The sequence below is a fragment of the Copadichromis virginalis genome, linkage group LG13 (genome assembly GCF_057382275.1).
Source record: "Copadichromis virginalis isolate Kocher_CV1m ecotype Utaka linkage group LG13, C_Virginalis_male_GT1.1, whole genome shotgun sequence".
NCBI classification, from domain to species: domain Eukaryota; kingdom Metazoa; phylum Chordata; class Actinopteri; order Cichliformes; family Cichlidae; genus Copadichromis; species Copadichromis virginalis.
The window spans coordinates 28915629-28935465 of record NC_140630.1 but is presented as its reverse complement, the minus strand read 5'-3'; the positions used below and the strand labels follow the sequence as shown (position 1 = coordinate 28935465).

The following is a 19837-nucleotide window of genomic DNA, read 5'->3' as shown; positions in this document are numbered from 1 at the left end:
TGATCAAGCTTAAACGTGCTGCTGTTGTTCAGCCGCTGGTTTCCTCTTTCTGGTGCAAAGTGGGCCAAAAACAAACAAGAGAAACGGACTCGCGACAGAAAAGCCGATCAGCTGATCATTAAGCAGTTTCATGATTGAAGTAGCAGCAAGAAGAGGCAGTCGCTCCATATATCGCTTGTTAAGCTTAATGCAGGAATGCTTTACATTCAGAGATGGACTTACACACTTGCTTTACTTCTCTCGGGGATAACTTTGTCGGAGATGAAATGCCGGGTTGCTAGCGAAGCTCCAAATGCTATCCAGACCACCGACAGGTCCCGCATGCCACAGCCGCTCTATCACGTGATGCATACTGCTCCGACGTGCTAACGTTCTGAGGCGAGTTATGGCGTGTTGCAAGTTTTGTGAGGTGCTTTCGTGATATTTAATGGATCGGATTACATTTTTTATTTTTCTCCGATATCCAATCCAGTAATTTAGGTCAGTATCGGACCGATACCGATACGTAATATCGGATCAGTCCATCTCTAGTATTTACCTCTGCTATGTTGGCTTGACCTGTCTTTGACTGCTATTGGATTAATATTAAGTAGTGCTGTCAGCATTAATCTTGTTGAAATGACGTTAACGCCATAACTGCATCAACGCGGATAATCTCTGTTAGCGAGTTAACGCGTATCGCCCCGTGCATGGGGCTGCATGGCGCTAACGCGTTAACGAGCTAACTGCGTTAACGAGCTAACCGCGCTAAAGCGTTGACGCCGTGCAGCCCTCGCACGCGGCAATCCGCGTTAACGAGCTAACGGAGATTTGCCGCGATAATGCGGTTATGGCGTTAATATCATTTTAACTAGATTAACGCTGACAGCAGTAATATTAAGTTTACTGTTTCTTCCATTGACAGCTCAGTATTTTGGGAGGCAAGTTGAAGCAGCTTTTCGAGGTTGTTAGACGTACCGCCATTCTTCAGTGTTTATTTCATAGAGCAAAAGTAAAGCAGAAGAGGAGCTTTGAGTTGTGGAAACGTATGTTGATTGATGAGATGGTGAATGTAGTGTGTGCACCTATCATTAGAAAATATATTAATGCTGGTATGCAAGAGCTCTTAATGTTACCCTTAAAAAAACCAAACAAACAAACAGTAAATAAACACCAAGAACAATACGTGGAGAAATGAACCGAAGGCAGAGTCCAGATGTGTGGAGAACTATGACTTCAGTGAAATATGAAACTCTTTATACAGATCCCATCAGCTTGCTCAGAGTCATCCACCACTTGGCAAACCAACGTAGAATGAACATGTACAGCTTCAAACGTCCAAAACAGGGGGTGACATTGTGTTGCCAACTGCTGGCCAGCCATTATATCTCTTTATATTTTGAAGGCATTGGGTACTAAAGGGTTAGAAGGTATCTAGTCCCACTAGGACCTCCACAGTGGGTTCTTAACCCCCGGCTGTCTCGAGATACTTTAACCTTTAATACAACATACAGTGCGATAATTAGGGAACTTTTCAACGGCGATACCTGACAGAGGTGCAAATGTCTAGTTGGATCGGACGCAAGATGGTCTTTAACTTCCCAGCTCACTACAGTCTATTCGATGTGAGATTGTGCTGTTGTGCAAAAAGTGCGCCAATACTCTCCTAGAGGTGCTTCCTGCACCCTCTATCCAGGCACCTTCCTGTAGTGCAAAATCTGAGCTGGACTATTTTCTGTTGTGCTTTGAGTGTCTGACAGGACACTCAAGAAACTGTCAAAAGGCCCGATGCTCTTGTCAAAACCTAACAGTATAACTTATTTCACACAAGTATTCCTTGAACTGAGAACTGTAGAAAATATTCTGACTCAAGGTTGCCAAAAGGTTCATGTGTGTCATGATAATCTACATACCGACTGGCTGTGATTTTATATTCAGCATTCAAGTAGTTGAGCGGTAATATTCCTGTTCCTAGCTCTCAAACAGAAAGGGAATAAGCAAGTTTTGGTAGAGGTGTTCCTCAAAGTGTACAAAAGGCCTGCTGTCCCATCCTGATCTGTTTGGCATTGCTGGTTAATTTGGATGTCCAGGAGAATTTAGTACATAACACACACTCCTACCGAGATTAAAACATTTTAATTAATTACTTTCACTTTTGTTGGGGTGATATGACCACACAAATCTTCACGCACCTGGATGGCATGTTTGTGTGTGTTTGTTTGGGGAAAAAGCAGCACATACAGTGTGGCTACGGTTGACTCCTTCAAGTACATTCTCACCTTACAGCACATTACATCGCCTATATAAATATATACTGGAACAAAGACCGACGCACAAACTTGCACGAACACACGTACCGACTTGGAAAGAGGAAAAGAATGAAGGACAGAGTTGATACTGGAGTCTCAGAAGTAAGGAAAAGAAAGAAAGAGAGGAAGGAAAGAAGTGTGAGTGAGCAAGAACGAGCTAAACTGAGAACAATGAACAGAGAGGGGGGGGGGGGGGAAGGGGAAAAAAAGGAGAGGCGTCAAAGAAAAAGGAAAAAATAAGTGAGCCCAGATGAGCCATACATAGCAACGGAGGCACCAGCCAACTCCCAATCGTCTTTCTTTTTGCACCCCTCCCTGCATCCACCACCACCATCAACTCACCCACCCCATCTTCTCACTCTCTCACATACAGTCAGTCTCTCTCTCTCCCTCTCTCTCCATGGTTATCAGAGGTCGTGCTCAATAGAATAAATTTCCCTGGTTGCTAGGCAATCCCATAAAGCGGCGAGAACGAGCAAAGTGATATAAATAATGTATTTGCATTATCTAATCAGCTGACAACCACCCCCTCCCACACGCAGAGAGGAGAGAGAGTGCGAGCGAGTGAGACAGGCATGGGGGGGGCATTTGATAATTGGAACGCGATTAATTCATTGAGCGCAAAGCCTTCGTCCTTGAGAGTATGCATGCATATGTGAAGCTGTGTACGAATATGGGTTCGTTGGAGAGGGCCGAAAGTAAAGCGTGCGTTTGTGTGCGGCTGACTCAGAGCAGGCTCCACTACAGAGCAGGAGAGATGAGATGTGGAGGATGATGGGAGTGGGTCAGATTCATTGCATACCGCGCCGGAAGCAAGGCTGGGCCATGTTTCAGGATCAGCTAACTGTCAGAACACAAACACACACGCGCACATGCCACACATACGCACAAGTCGACCAAATGCTTACCATAATGAGGTTAACAGCACAAACAGACAAATGTGTAATAGCTACTCCCATGATAGACAAACGTAATGCATGCTCAGTTGTAGCCAGTGGACTGCAGCGATCGAGAAATTAAACTGAAAATCCTGGTCTCACACACACACACACACTTGCACACTTACAAACACCATACTATAGTCATATACTGGTTTCCCTCACTACCGCACCCTCCATCCATCCAAAAATACTCCAAAACCAGCAGCTGACCAGAGCAGTGAGTCACCGTCTGATGGCTTCGTTTCTTTCCCTCTCTTACAGAGAAACCATGTGGACACAGCTGATGCTAACATGAAGTGCAGTGAGTAAAGAAGTGTGCGGGTGAATAAGGGAAGATGGTAGCCACATTGCATGGGTTGGTGAGCTTCTGCATCGATTCCAGTAATGGGTTTCTCTTACTCACATTTCCCTTTCCCCGTCTAACATGGGTAGAGTGGAAAATCTACACGATGCTGTGTTATAAAGGACTCATGTCAAAGAAAATGTCTTAGAACTTTGAAAAACTTTGGTGGCTTTTGGATAATTCGGCTAATCAGACATAATCACCTTTCAATTCTGGTTTAATGCGCAGGCATGTGGATTGGGCCTGACGCTCTTAGCTAAATCTAACAGTATAACTTTTTTTCACAAAAGTATTCCTTGAAGAGGAAATGTGATTTCAAATGGAACATCAGACTCACAAAGCCTTGCTGTAGGATTCAATTAGGCAGGACAAGAACCCACCATGGAAACCTCACAGGCTGTTAGGAGACTTAGACCTTTCTCTGCTCCTGGTTCTGCTGGAGGTTTCTTCCTTTTTAAAAAAAGCTTTTCCTTCCCATTGTCTCCAAAGTGCTCGCTCACAGAGGGTCGTCTGATTATTTTCCCTGTATTATTGTAGGGTCTTTACCTTAAAATGTAAAGGCTCTTGGGGCAACTGTTGTTGTGATTTGGCTTTATATCTATAAAACTGAACTAAACTGAACTGTATCGAAGCTAACAGTTTAATGTCAGTGACTTTTGAAATGAAAATTATTCAGACAACGCCTGCAGCATTTCAAGAAGACTGCTGAATGGTGACACTAGCTTCTGAGCTTTGTCACACTTTTTAACTTAAAAAACAGACTATAGCTTACAAAATTAACATCATGTTGTTTTAAATAAGACGTGAAACTAGCAAGGAAGCATTTACTGAGAGGATAGATCGAGTCAGCAGCCGTTTTTCTGTTGACTTCTAAACATACACTGCTTCTTGCAATCCGATGAGTCTCCCCCAACTGGATGTAAGAAACATTACACGTTTAAGGTAGTTATGCACTGGCTTCACTCCTAAATCTGGAAGCAACGTATCTTTTACAGTTTATATGCAGCTTAAATGACTTTAAGAAAGGCCCCCGATCTTCTAGTGAAAGCAATGTACAGTGCAGTACACACTGAGCACGCATGATAAGCCCACGGAAACCACTTGTAAACAGGCTCCTAATGAAATTGCATTTCCACAATAAATATCAGATCACATTAACTGTTGAGCCACAGAAAGGTGACATCTTTAAAGTATAGTTACCATGAAAACATCTTAAGGACATTCATGGAAAGTACAGTAGGTACTTTTGCAGAATAATAACTGAGGTGTAAGAATATCTACCAAGAATATCTTAAGAATTCCCCTTAAGGCACAGCAGAAAATGGGCCACTGGCACACAAAATGTCCACAGCAGATACTGTGTAAAAATAAATGGATGAACGCAGAGCCGCACAGCACCACAGAGTAACTGTAGGCTCATTTCTGGCCGGCTGATGCAAGTCACAAATATGGGCGAAGCTCCAAATAAAATGTCCCACACATTGTCCCACAGGCTCCATAACAATGCAAGAATGCAGTTATTTACTGCAAGCCTCCATTAGCATGCCTAACATAGTATAGTCCATAAACTTTAGTGTTCTACAAGCAGAATTTTTGTATTTGGGTCAATTTGTGTCTATTACAATGTGTGCCTCTGTCCAAGTGTACACATATAGTTTACTTAAAAAAAGCAAGCCCAAGTAGTCCACATGTGCTCCAAATCCGTGGAGGAAGGCTGGCATACACAAACACAGTCATGCCTAAACACATGCACATGCGTACACGTACTCAAACACTCAGACTGAGAACACATCTGTCCTGTAAGAGACCCAGAGACGGACGCTGCCAGCTGGCTTTGTTTCAACTTCTCACCCCCTGGGATTGGTTCTCCCACAGGCCAAATATGGAAGAGAAGCGTACCTCTGTCTAACCCAGTGGGACTGCACTTCTACGCACACAGACACACGCACATGCATCCAAAAGTGCGCTGCAGGAGCAAAAGCACTAGCCTTATGTGGTCACAAGAAGGCTAAAGTGATATCAGCCAGCACATCTCCGGTCACTATGGAGACCGCAGTCATTGTGTGTGAGTGTGTGTGTGTGAGTGTCGAGTGCTGCGTTTGGATTTGAGGAATATCCCTCTCTGGTTCGTTCACTGTGACAACAGAGTCAGTTCAAAGGTCAGAAGAGCTGTGGTTAATCCTGTGGATCATCTGGAAGACAGACTGAGAGAGCGAGAGAGAAGCGAGGGAGTGGGTGGAAGTGGGCGAGAGAGGATCTTTACAGTGCGGCAGTGAGAGAGAAAGAGGATCTGCTGGGATGAAAGAAATGTGGGGGAGTGATCAGGAAAGAGAGAGTGAGTCTTTAAGCGCTATTTTTCATTTGCTGGTGATGGAGCGAAATTTGTTTGCTTCTATTTTCTGAAATTTCAGGTTTGCCTGCAACAAATTGGCACGTCTCAGAGGACGACAGCAACGCACTGCGATAAACAGGACTGAACCACTCAGAGTTCTGACAATGACACAGTACAGCACGCCACAGAGGAGAGAAAGACTACACGATTACAGTATGAACAGTATGAGGCAGTATAAGTGTACTATACTTATAACAGTGTAAGTACTATTAGAAGCACATGGCAAACTTTAAAAAATGCGCTTAAACAAGAAAATTCCAAATTAACTTGCAGTACAACTAAGTTTCTGAGGCTAATATAATCTACAGCCGTTTGAAACATGAGGGATTTGTTTTGCTTCTAAAAGAGCAAAGAAGCTACCATTGCTAATATTAGCAGCTAATAAGCATCTGTTACAATTATAGCCTTTATGATAAAGGCAACATCACCCACTGGTTTGCTGTCCTGCTGTGAAGCTTCAAGCTGTGCCTATGAGACCATAAACTCGTCAGAAAAGTGTTCTGAGGTCATAGATGAAGCTGAGGGCTGCTTTCACACAGATTCCTTCTTAGGTTTTGCAGACGCATAACCTTTAACCACGTGACGTTACTCTTCCACCATTTCTGACGTGTGACAATCAACTATTTAAGCTCAAATGAAAAGAAAAAGCCAGTCATACTGGCCTACAGACCAGCCCGTTGTCACTCCAGAGGCGAACGCAAAACCTTCTGCGTTTTTATGCTACACGCCTGGTTATGGATGAAATCCAGTAGAATGACTCTACTCGTTCCAGCCATGTATTCCAGCCCTGACCCTAACCTTATCCCTAACGTTAACCAGAACTTTAATGACATTAGATAGTGTTTTACAAAGCGATTTAAGTAAAATGAACAAGCATGTGTAGATTCATTCCAAACGGTTCTCATGTTTCCTCATTTTTCCGATCTCGTAATATAGGGACATGTTGGGTGCCCGGAAGCGTAACATATCGACGATTTGTCACCTAGCGTAAAATGTTACACTTTGGGAGTGAGAACATGTACAGACAGGTCCACGAGTATGTGGCAAGCACCCATCACAAGGGGAAAATTCCTTGAATGATTGCAAGTGGTTGCTGCAGGTTGATGGGAGTCGCTAGGAAGTCACATAATCATAGAGATGGAAAGTGTTCCTCCTGGCAACCATCTGTCACTAGGGAGAAATGTGTGTTCCTGCATGGGTTGGTGAAAACATCCTCGTTATTGCTTTGCTTGCTAACATAATGCAGTGGTTGTAGTTTGAATGGAAGCAAAGTCCTTGTCTACAAACACAGCTACTCTCCGAGCTCTAAGGAAACTGTGAAAAGTGCAAAACAAACAGGAAATGGAGACTGTTCACCAGTCGTGTTTAAGAAGTAAAACTCCTTAAACATGACTGTATCTGTGGAGCAAAACTTTTACTTTGAAAGTGAACCTTCTCCATTTCTGATTTGTGCCACACTTTTTTAAGTTGTACTACCACTCGCCTAGTAGTTTGCAAGATTTTGCAGACAAACGCCAACTGTAGCAATCTGTTAGCAACCAAAGCAATCACTGTAGGGTTTTTTGTTTTGTTTTTTTGGTGGAGCACCTTCTTTAAATCCGATTTCACCCAGTGAGAGCCAGCAACCTCTAGGAACCACTGCCAACCAGTCGGGCAAATGCACATTCTTCTCTATCAGCCAGTGATTGTACCACATCCAGCACGGCAGACAGCTCTCATGCAATGTGCAAATCGCACCCTGTGAGAAACCACAACAGAATCTGTCTTCATTTTTGCATTCAGAGCAGTCGCCGCCTGCTGGTTTGCAGGTTTAAAGTAAATCCGCAGCCGCTTCATTTTATGTACACTATACTGGCAAAAGTATTCACTGGTCTGCATTCACACACATATGAGCTTGAGTGACGTCACATTCATAATCTATAGAGTTTAAAATGATGTCGAAATGTGATATAACAGCTTAATCTGGGAAGGCTTTATTGAAGTTTTTGACCGTTCTCCCAGAAGCACATTGATGAGGTCAGCCAGTGGATGTGACTGGAAAACAAGAATTCAATGATTTGGAAGGGTGAGTGATTACTTTTGTTAATACAGTGTATAGGTTATAGTTTAATACAGTAACTGAATATAAAAGTGCTAAGAGCTCAAATTCATCTGTGTCTTGAGTGCTGTCTTTAGTTGTTTGATCAGATGGATTAAAATCTATATAATAACTCAAAAAATTGTTTAAATATCAAATTAAAAATGTGTGCGCACACTGCCATGTTGCTACTGTGTATATAACAAATTTCCCACGTGTGGGACTAATAAAGGTTATCTTATCTTATCTTATAAGAACATGTGACCACAGTGGGACATGGTTTAGTCTGACTGACAAAAGTCCCCTGAAATGTACTTTTATCTACACGTATTGCTGTTGTTGTTGCGAGGAAAGCCTTTTCCTACTCTCTGGGAGGCGTGTTTATGAAGGCTGAAGGCAGCTGATGCAATTTAATTGTGACGTAATTTAACTTGGTGAATTTGAGAAAACTTTTAACTTCATTAAACAGCCCTACACTGTCTGAGTCAGAGCGTGTGAGCTAATCCACAGCAAGTCCAAATGTAAAAGATCTCGCGTGAAGTACACTTTTATATAACTTTGCTCAGTCAACTAGAAGTACTGCAAATACTTCATTAATATAATATGTGTGTGTGTGTGTGTGTGTGTGTGTGTGTGTGTGTGTGTGTGTGTGTGTGTGTGTGTGTGTGTGTGTGTGTTTTTAGCAGACATCAAATAAGTGTTTGCACATGTTCCGCTTGCATATTACGTCAGTTTTGATTGAATTTTTAATTTACTAAATTATAGCATTTAAACATGTCACTGTAGCCAATCATGTGTTTGTGTGCATGTGTGTGAGAGAGGATACTGAACACCATGTTTGCATGTGTGACACTTGAAAGAGCAGAGCGTTACATAAGTTCTAACTTAATTTTGCAGCCTCTAAAGCATCCGCTATCTCTCACCGTGTGCACCAGTATCCGTTCTCCTGTAGGATGCATGGCCAGGGCCTCGTCATACAGGCCTTTGGCTTCGTCCAGGTGGCCCCGGAGCTCGGCCAGGCGGCCCCGCTGCAGCAGCACAGAGTGAGAGTTGGGGAAGAGCGAACTGGCCTCGGCTATACAGAACTGAGCCTCCTTAAGCCGACTGTCTGCCATGAACAGCTCTCCTGCAGGATGACACGGAGAGAGAAGTAAAGAAAGGAGGTGAAAAGGTCAAGAGAGGAAAAGAGGTGGAGGGGGGAAAGAAAAAGGACAGAATGACAGAGGAGGGAAAACAATAAAAGAAAGGAAGTGATGAAGCAAAGATGGAGAGCCAGAGAAAGAAAAAGAGGAGAATAAGAGTATTAATGCCCTGAGTAACCCTGTGACAGTAACTGTGATGAACTTTGCTGTGAGTTCAGCAGCATCATGTAAAAATAATATCTGTGCAGTGCTCAAATACTACACACAACCACACACACACACACAAACACACACGCAAACCATGAAAGTGAGAGTCGGAGCGATGTAGTGGCTGAAAGTCATGAAGCTGTTGCCTAATATGGCCATCACATATTAAAGCTGCCTGCCTCCTTTCTTTGCTGCTGGGAAGATGAGGACAAACCCCACACACAAATGTTTACACACACACACAAAGTCAGAATCACGCCCACAAGCACTTTACTCTCCAATAAGACCTCAAAAATAAGAGCTGACCACAGGACCTGCCCCCTCAGCTGGAGCAGACCAATGTGCGGACCGGATGCTTCAGCGAGACCTGTCAATCATTTACGTGAGAGGACATTGGGTCAACAGGCAGAGAAACCCTGAGAAGGAAACCCTTCAGCTCTAAAACACTGACAGCATTGTGCGCACGTGTTACAGAGAGGGCTGTTGTGCAAATACATCGAGAGAGCCGTCTGCTCCCGAGTGCAGAGAACCCATGTGTGTGTTTGGTAGCGGATGTTTTGTTTGTTTACCTGTGTCTCAGAGATGCACAGATGGGAAATACTTAGTGCACGCATGCTACCTCTGCGAGATGAGAAAACAAAAAAATGGAAGAAAAAAAACAAAAACCCTTTTCAGCTGCCTCAGGGTTCCTTTTCATGGCTTCATTTTGGGGAAAAAGGTTTCAGTGAGCGATTATGTAAGACTTTCTCCTGCTGCTCATAGGAAAAAACTGTTAGATCAGTGCCTGCATGCACAGAGAATATTTATATGTTTAGAGCTAAGTATGTGAGTCTCGCATACTGCTAAATGTATTCCTTTTAAAGAGCCGTGTGTGTGTGTGCGTTTTTCTGTTAGGCCAAAGAGAATGTAAGATAAGAAGAGGAAGTGACCGATGAGAAGAGGAATGCTATGAAAGAATGAAGGGGGGGGGGGATTGGTGTCCAGCCTTGAGCCAGGGGCCACACCCTTGGTTTCTCTCACACACACACTGCTCTCAGCAGATGAATAGCAGAGGCTCAGAGGTTACACATAGAAAATAACCTTCAGATTACACAAAGCCACGGGGGACGTGACCGCTTGGCTCCATTCAACCCCTCTTGTGTCGTAAAGCATCGAATACAGCAAAGGCATCTTCGCTGTGTGCATTTCCATTCTTGCCTCTCATGGCTCATCCACTCAAGCCAAGTGCAACAGATCCTCGGCCTTCATTTCCTGCTCATGCTCTGCTCTTTTATGTGAACTTCCTCAGGTAGGCTGAAGAAGGGTGGAGGCAACAGCAATGTGGATAACTGAGCATTGTCTCCTTAACAGAGCAGTGGCCAAATGTATTTAAGCACTGAGACACGTCAGTGTCAACTATTCAGCTATTTCATTTTAAACACCAACAAGCCTGCAAATAGATATTCTCTTCCAAAAATCTGCTATACTGTAACGCTGCGTTCTCCAGGGTTTCGCATGTAGCAAAATTAATATTCTCTGAGAATTTCAGTGACTGTTGTGCCCGAAACAAAAACGCACGCTCACAATGAACCGAACGCACAGTGTCTCACTCCCTTGAGCGACTGAAACTCATCTGAGCTGATAAACAGGTCAGCAAGGCGTTGGAAGACAGCGAGGCTGCACAGCTTTCATTCACTGCAACATCGCACATTCATTAAAAGGTGCCAGCGGAGATTGTATTTGTATTTACTGTAGGGTTACCTGGATTTCTTTGGTGAGGGCATCACTGACACATAGTCGAATGTTTCAATAGCTATTGAGGCAATTACTGTAAAGACACATTTGCATCTGGTGTCTGAGTGAGTTAACTCAGTTGCCATTTCCAGTTACTTCCTGTTTTATTTTGAAAAGTATGCCCTGTTGTGGTATCAGGTACTGGTACTGCTCTGTGACATCACCAGAAAGACCTACGCACAGTGCTTAGATAACTTCTTAGACTGCCACACACTGTATGATTTATGCCACAAGCTGCTCTAAATTAACAGAGCATCATGGACAATTATTTATAACACTACATTATGTGAACTACAACTCAAATGCTCCTTTTACAGTGTATAGTAGCATAAAGGAACTAAAATCTCCACACGTTCGACGTGGATGTGATCGCTCTCTGTTGTCAATATCATGTACAGAAAGCGAGGCAGATCTATGACATTGGTCGAAGTTCACTGAAAGGACTACCACAGAATTTTTTATGGTTGCCACAGGATGAAGACTACTTACTTTGAAGGTCCCCTAATATTTGCCTCAGCATGAAGTCAACAATGTAAGTTTTAGGTTTTCAATAACTATCAAACAGTTTACCAGTAATTTGCTTCAGTCATTCATTTTGCTTAAAAGCCCCTTTTCCATTAGTACCCACTCGGATTGACTCGGCACGGTTCACTACGGTTTAAGGGTGTTCCATTAGATAACAGTACCTGGTACCAGATACTAAAATAGTACCTGCTCGGCCGGGGTTATAAGCGATCTGAGCAGGTACTAAAATGTGACATCATCAGACTGCATGCCAACAATTGGCTGGTCGGGGAATCACTCAGTGAGCCATGAGAGCGTCTCCTTCACGAAAATCAAAACCACCAACAACGCCGTGGTCCCCGAGTCTGACGAAAAGCTACAGACCAACCAGCAGGTATACTGTTGCGTCGACATCCACCTTTGTTTAAGCGTTCGTGGATCATGCTAATTACGTCACGGGACGCTCGGACACATTACTATAACAACAACCACTCTCATTGGGTGAGTAGGTACTAATGGAAAAGGGGCTTTAGTGACTCGAGTCACAATCTTTTTGCAATCTTTTTACATGAACTGCAGACTGGCTTTAGTGCTTACTGATAAACATTAGCATGCCAGTATACTGAACCAGCAGTGTGAACAAGGTAATCTATCAGCTAACGTGTTAGCATGGTGTTTTAGCAGACGGGTGCTGCTCATGAAAACACTGTCATGCTTTGCTGAGCTGTGGCCTCGTTGTCTACTTCATAGCTTTTATTTAAAAAAAACTGGATGACTAAAATGGTTTCTTACTGTTGGGCTTCAGATCACTAGGATAAAACATTGAATCTGATTCATTTGTCCAGCAAAGTTAATGCAAGCTTTGTCTTTATTTCATTTTTAGTTCACCAGTAAGTTAAAGCTCATGGACCCCAACATGGTTTCACGATATGGGCTGACCTTGTATCTCGGATGAGGATGAAAAGAGGTTCAAATCCCAAAAGATCCCAACCACAATAATTCCTGAAATATCATTTTCATTCAAGTGTGCGCTCTCATACCAGCCTGCAGCCAAATGCGTTCCAGGATGGTCCAAATATAGGTGGGCCCATGGCGACGGGTAGAGCTGAGGTCTGACACCTCGGACAGAGCCGCTTCAAGACGGGATAGTGCAACTGACGAAGGACTCTGTGAACCTGAAGCAGGATCATAGGTAAGAAATGGGAGCTGTTAGTGCTGCAAATGTTTCCTCATCTTGCACATTAAACCAACTAAACACTAAAGTGGTGATTTACAACCTGAACAATGAATATGCATATGTTAGCATTGATGAGAAGCAGACAGAAACTGTGTTTTCTTCCGTAGAGAAAAAAAAGTAAAATATTTCAAAGCCAGTAACTATAATGTCCTGAATCCCTGAACACTAAATGTGCAGGTTGCAGATCCTGCTCTAAACACAGGTGTGAGTCACATCATTGATATTTAAACAGCACATCTGGTTTCCGGAACTGGGTTGCAGACAAGCAAACAGGGCTTTTAATCCAGAATAGGTCAAAAGCTGGGGGATTTAGACTGACCTACAAATTCACCTTTCTCACTGCTATTTACCCAAAGCCATAGAGAGAGCAGGATGTGTTTAACTTAAACTAATCAATTCGGCATGTTGCAATCCAAATATGCACAGTGACATGTCGTTTCTAAAAGATTTGAGCAAGCGAGAGAACAGACCAGTGGAGGTGTCCTGGAAGTCAGGCAGGATGAGGTGGATGGAGGGTTTCCTGCCGCTGGGGCTGACCTCTGTCCTCTCAGGCATCGGTATACTGCTGCTGTCATCTGTCTCGCTGTAACACATCAGAGAGGACATTCACATGTACTGTTTTTGTTTTTATCTGTGAGATTCCACCTGTGACTGAAATTAAAGATCAAGTCCATCTTAAATAAATTGGCTTTAATACACATAATTTGTGTATTACAGCTCGCTTGCTAATAATGAAAAGGAAAAGCAAAGGTGTGCGATAGCCAGGTCCTCCTTCTGCTTTTAGCATTTTGCTATGCTAAAGGTTATGCTAAAGCTAAAAAGTATCAATGACTCACTTTTAACATGAAGGCAGCATAAAGGAAAAATAAGTCAGGAAATGGTCAACAGATAGATAGATAGATAGATAGATAGATAGATAGATAGATAGATAGATAGATATTCTTAAACATTTTGAAATGGCTAGGCTAGCTTAAATTACATTGTTCTGAAAAGTATTTGTCCATTTTTAAAAATACATATTTGTACAACATTTTTCCTTAATAAATGCAGTCTCAAAAATTGCACATTAAAGTTTATTAGCTTCCTCAGTTCTTTCCTCCTGCATCTTTTCTCTGTATCAAGTTAGAAGGAGAGGTCAAAGAAAAAAGCCAATGAAACATGAGCTAGCGAGCTAACTGTGTAGTAGAGCTGGGCGATAGAACGATAACGATATGTATTGCGAAATAAATTTTTCTCGATAGAAAAATTAAACTATTGTGATAGGCCTCACTGCTCTTGTCCTCTTAAAAAAAAGAAAAAAAAAAAGAACAGCCAATCCAAATCAAGTAGCGCAGAGCCGAACCAATCACAGCCGCAGCGTCACGTCACGTGACTTGTTACGTACAGCACAAGTGCCAAGCCGCACATGTGTATTTGTTTGGGAAGCAGCCAGCCGCCGTGCCGCCTGGGTAATGGAGGAAATGAGTGCGCCGACTAGAGAAAATCAACCGAGAGCGTGACTGAAGGTTACCGAAGAGAAAACAGATGATGGTTCCAATGCTGGAGAGATTGTCGAATGGAAGAGCCATAGAAGCTCCGTAGTGTGAAGGTATTTCGGCTATTTCAAGTCAAACAGAGTAGCGCGCACTGTAAATTGTGCTGAAAGCAAGTCTGGAAATACAATAAACCGGTGCATGCTCAGTCTCTGACTGGAAGCGTTAATTCGTCATTCGGCTTTTGTCAGACTAAAGTAACTGTTAAAACTGTTTGAAAAGCTCAGCTATACAACAAGGAGAGATTGAGAATTTCCTTTTAGTTCTCAGTTTATTTGATATTGACAAAAGTTAGTCAATTTACTAAGATTTATTTTTAGAATTAATAATTTCTAAGTGGAATTGACAATTTAGTCTGTTTCGTTTGTTCTATTTTGAAACTTAAACGCTTTAGTGGCTGCCTTTTGTGTAGTTTGCAATATTTGCCTTTATTTATCTGAAAAAGTCTCATGTTCCTTAAGTACATCTACTCTGTTCAACTTATTATGGGAAATAAATATTTAAATCAAAACAAGCTGCTGATTATTTCACATTTTACTTGTGAGCAACGGCACATTTAAATCTTACAAATATAGTTATTTGGCTTATATCGTGATAGATATCGTTATCGCCTGAAATGAAAAAAACATATCGTGATATGAAAAAATCTCATATCGCCCAGCTCTACTGTGTAGCAACACTAATGCATGCTTCCATGCAGAGGTTCACAGTGTAACCAGTGTGATGTCGAGCATTATACTTGTTACTGTAGCAGAAACTGCACTTCCTGAAGTTCCAGCATGCCATTTATTCAAGAACCACTTGACTGAGCCATTAGTGAAGCCTCAGCTTTGTGGATGCATAGTAAATGCACAACATTCAGGGGGAAAAGATATTTGAAACCTTATTTCTGGAAAAAGTCATAAAATGTGAAGCCGTTTTTAATCAGATTCAAGTGGTGAGTCAGTAGATGTAGTTTTTTAAAACCTGGAGTTATTAAAATGAGCTTTATTCTAATTTAAATAGAGATTTCAAAAAAATACCTACTGGTGTTACCCACACACGTCTACAAGGAGTTTAGTGTGGAAGCTATGCCTGAGAGTCAGTCATCAGCTACTTTGAGTCATTGAAGTGGCCCTCTCCAATGTACTGGATGCAATGATTATCACCTGATGTGAGGTATGGACCATCTAAATTATTTTTTCTTGTGTTCTGGTCAGTGAAATTCTAATGTGTCAACATTTAGTATTTATTATTAGGTATAATTTTGTTTGTGTAATACATAAATAGAGTCTATGGAGGTACCTGGCTTAGCAAACTAGCTAGCATTAGCTGATGCTTTAACTTAGTGCACCACTTTTTGTCCAAATGTTGGTCAGGCGAGCACGAGACAGTCGTTGGTATCAATTCCTTCATGCTCCAGGAGCTGCCTGCATACTCTCGTCACATGAGTCCAGGAATTGCTGTGCACCAAAAGAAACACAGGACCCACCATACCAGAATTTTAACCCAATACCTAATGGCAGTCAGGGTGCTGATGCCTACCCTGTAAGGCCTGTGTGTCTCTCCTCAGATACGCTTCTACAGACCTTCACTGACCCACCACCAAGAGAGAGCTCTTGAGCAATGGCATGAAGGAGCTAAAACTGATTGAGAACCCCTTCTGCTGCCAAACTGACCAGATCAATATCCCAGATGTTTAACTGACTTCATGCTAAACTCTGATTAAGAAATGGTCAAAGAGTATATTTGTTGTTCATCCTCCTAGCTCCTTCAGGAACTATGTGAAAATAAAGAGTTAGATGGGAAATTTTTACAAAGAAAATACAAATTCCATGCAAATTTTTGTCTGTAATCGTTCTACCAGCCTTCATTTATAAATAAATATAATATTTGCATTTGTTTTTTTTTATATTTGTATTTTTGTATTGGTTTTGGTAGTGCCTTTAGTGTTCAGTTATTATGAAGGGTAATAATGAGCTTTGCTGTATGTCAGTTCTGGTATTCAAAACATGAAAAAGGTCAACATCTCAAAAGCACTCAGGTCACAGGTAGAACATTATATCAGAAAAAGCATTAATGCGTGAACACACACACACACTGAATAACACCGTAGCAGAGACAGCCGCCCCCTCCCAGCCTCATCGTGCACAACAGCACAGAAACTATTTGAGCTAAACGGTAATGCACGTTTTGCAGCGCACGATAAACAAAGTAGCGCCAATGCTTATCTCTCTTGTGCATGCTCACCTGGAGCGGCTGACATCATAGCGGCTCTGCCAGTGCTGCAACATCTCCTCACAGGTATGCAGGGCTGCAGCCGGGCCGAGCAGCACCTCTTCAAGCTTTACCTTTGTGAACAGCAAACTGGAACAAGAAAAAGCCACAATGCATTTTTGTTTAAATTTGAACTGTTTTGTTTTGTTTTTATAACCAGAACATCTGTTCATATAAGATTAACTAATATGCACATTAATCTGTAAACTGAGTGCATGAGATTGAAAGCCTTGAACAGTTCTTATTGTTACATAAAAGATTGGAGGGGATGTAAAAGCTACCAGCTATTATCCCCTGCAACAGACTTTAACCTTATTTGGTTACAAGAGTTAGAAAACACATCACAAGACATAAATTTGCATGCAAGCATGTGTGTTTGTGCTAGTGCAGTACCTGGGAGCTTAGAGCCCATAAACATATTGCATGTAGAATAATGCACATATGGATCAACAGAAGCAGAGACAGTAAAGATAGTCATCAACAACAACCTTTAAGAGTTGTGTGTGTGTTGAGAGGCTGATGAGAGGAGGCTGTAGAGTGTTTCCGCTCGGCCCTTTTAGTTGAAGACAACTGGTTAAGTGATGTGGGAGTCTCTGATGTGAAAGTCTGTATGTCTGTGTGTTTGTGTGTGTGTGTGTGTTTGTGTGTGTTTGCCGTTGTGTGTGTGTAGTAATTGCCAGAAGGGGCTCTCAGAGGATGGGGTCTGTCATGGGCATCACTCATCCATGAGTGTGAGGAGGGAGAGAGGGAAAGAGGCAGAGAGACTATGGTGTTTGCAACATCTGACGCCAAGCTGTCCACTGCCTCTGTTGAAGGCTCCTCCAATTATTCTGTGCTCTCCTGTCAAGGGGGAGGGAGGGAGTCTGGAGGGGGGAGGCGGTGGGATGAAGAAGAGGTGGATGAAGTGATGGAGGGAAGGTGAGGATCAATGGCTGAGCGAAAGGAGTTCGTGTCAGGGGAGAAAACTCTTGTTGAAATGCGCCTCGTTACTGACTCACGGGTCGGTGCACGGCTGGGAGAAGGGAGTGTGTGCGGAGGGTGTGAAGCAATGATGGAGGGATTTTTGAAAAGAAAAAAATGTACGAGTGTGGGAGGAACGGGGTTGGATTTGCTGACATGCAGATGACAAGTGCTGCCGAGGGACGCTGAGTTAAGGATACGCCTGCCAGTAGGAGTCCACCAGAGTGTGTACGTGTGGTTGTGTGCATCTCTCTAGACTCCCCGTTACCGGTGTGACAAAGCGTTTAGAAGCTTTGTGATGATGTAAACCCATCTAAGTGTTAAGATGTGACAAAGTGTGTGTGTGTGGGTGTATCTCACGTGAACAAAGAACCGTGTAACCTGAAAGTTTGTAATTATTTTCTAATAAAGCTGCTGAGTTTCAAATGAGCATGTAAAACTTATATTGTGTAATGTTTGTACAACAAATAATATAAATTTCATACTCATTCACAGATAAATTACAGTAATCTTGCTTTTTTCTTCCAGTCAGTTTCAATTTGTCATTAATGAAACCCACTCCTTCATGGTAATTTCAAAATAAGAGCTTGCAAAGAAATAAATTTGCAAGTTTCTTCTGAAACTGAAAGAAAACTGGAGTTCATAGGAGGCCATTAATATGGTTAATGGAGCTACATAACTAAAAAAGTGCTTTGAAATCAGCAAAGATACCCTGTTGTTCTGAATCCCTTGTTTAATTTAATGAAGTTCAAGTTATTGTATATTGTGCACACTCACTGATCACTCTCTAATCAGCCAAAGGTGATTTAAGTGTTGGTGCCAGACGGGCAGGTCTGAGTATTTCAGGAACTGCTGATCTGTTTGGATTTTCCCGCATAACCATCTCTAAGCTTTGCAGGGAATGGTGAAAATGCCTTGTTGATACCAGAGATCCAAGGGAAGATTGGCCAGAGTGCTTCAACCTAATAGGATGGAAACAGGGGCTCAAACAACCAATCGCCACAACCAAGGCATCCATCTCTGAACACACAAGAGATGAAACCTTAAAGCAGACAAGCTACAGCAGCAGAAGACCACAGCGGGTACCTCTCCTGTCAGCTGAGGCTACAATATACATGGGCTCACCTAAACTGGACCACAGAGGACTGGAAAATGTTGCTCTGTTGCAACATTATGATGGTAGCGTCACAATTTGGCCTAAACAACATGAAAACATGGATACAATATAATCCAATGAACGATAAAACTATAAAACTAAAAAGAAATGTCTCTTGCTGCTTTAATATCCTGCATCTTTTAGAATATTCAAAGGACTGGCTCACCTCAATATAACGCTTTTCCATTGTACTGAAGCGCCTAAAGTGCTTTATACAACATGTGTCATTAACCCAAGAATTTTCCCCTATATTTAAGTGTTTTCTCTGATGATTTCATCAGGAGCAACTCAGAGTTCAGTATCTTCTTCAGGAATACTTTGGCATGCAGACTAGAACAACCAGGAATTAAACCAACAACCCTCAAACTAGTAGATACCCTGCTCCACCTCTGGAGCCATAGCCACCCACAACAACAAACATCTTCAAGAAGATGGTTGTCATTTTCTATCAACTAAATCTTATTTGTAGAGCTTCAAGTGTTCCTCTGCATAAACACTATGAGTTCAGCTCTTGAGTTCCCACTATATGTGAGCCTTTTGCAGACATTGTTAGGTGCAATGTTGCATCAAAAAAATATTTTTGGGAGACAGCGGATGGTGAATTACACGCCTCGCTCCCCTCATGCAATATGGCAAACACACCATCCCGATTTGCTGGTCTATTTAATTGTAAATTTCCCATATTTCCCGCTGATATGTCAATGCTGCCACTACTGCCCTGCATTGCTGCTTGCTCTTTCAACCCATCCACCACCCCGGCATCTACCTGTAGGCTTCATGGCTAGATTAGACCATCATCATTCCCTAGATGCCAGTTTCTAACTATATTCTGATACTGTAACAAATAATCAAACGCGAGTTTTCGGACCTCTGGAAAGTGTTGAAAGGCTTTTGAATAATGTTTGTAGTGCTAAATTTCACTAGGCTGCACTACTTTTGATAAAAACTGGAGCTAAAATGATGGGAAAAGCTCAATTAATTTCATTACTTGCATCTTTTATGTACAAATATTGTCATCATTTACTAGTT

The 19837-nt window shown here is 42.3% G+C and overlaps 1 protein-coding gene across 2 annotated transcripts in view; it reads right to left on the bottom strand.

Annotated features, from left to right (window-relative positions):
* ttc7a (tetratricopeptide repeat domain 7A) overlaps positions 1-19837 on the bottom strand; it is a 63655-nt gene that overhangs the window by 12365 nt on the left and 31453 nt on the right. For both annotated transcript variants that reach the window (XM_085478388.1, XM_085478389.1), the window contains 4 exons: positions 16666-16782; positions 13375-13487; positions 12708-12842; positions 8965-9167 (listed from right to left, as the gene is read on the bottom strand). In XM_085478388.1, the coding sequence (XP_085334514.1) occupies positions 8965-9167; positions 12708-12842; positions 13375-13487; positions 16666-16782 (568 nt within the window). The remainder of the gene's footprint in view (positions 1-8964; positions 9168-12707; positions 12843-13374; positions 13488-16665; positions 16783-19837) is intronic.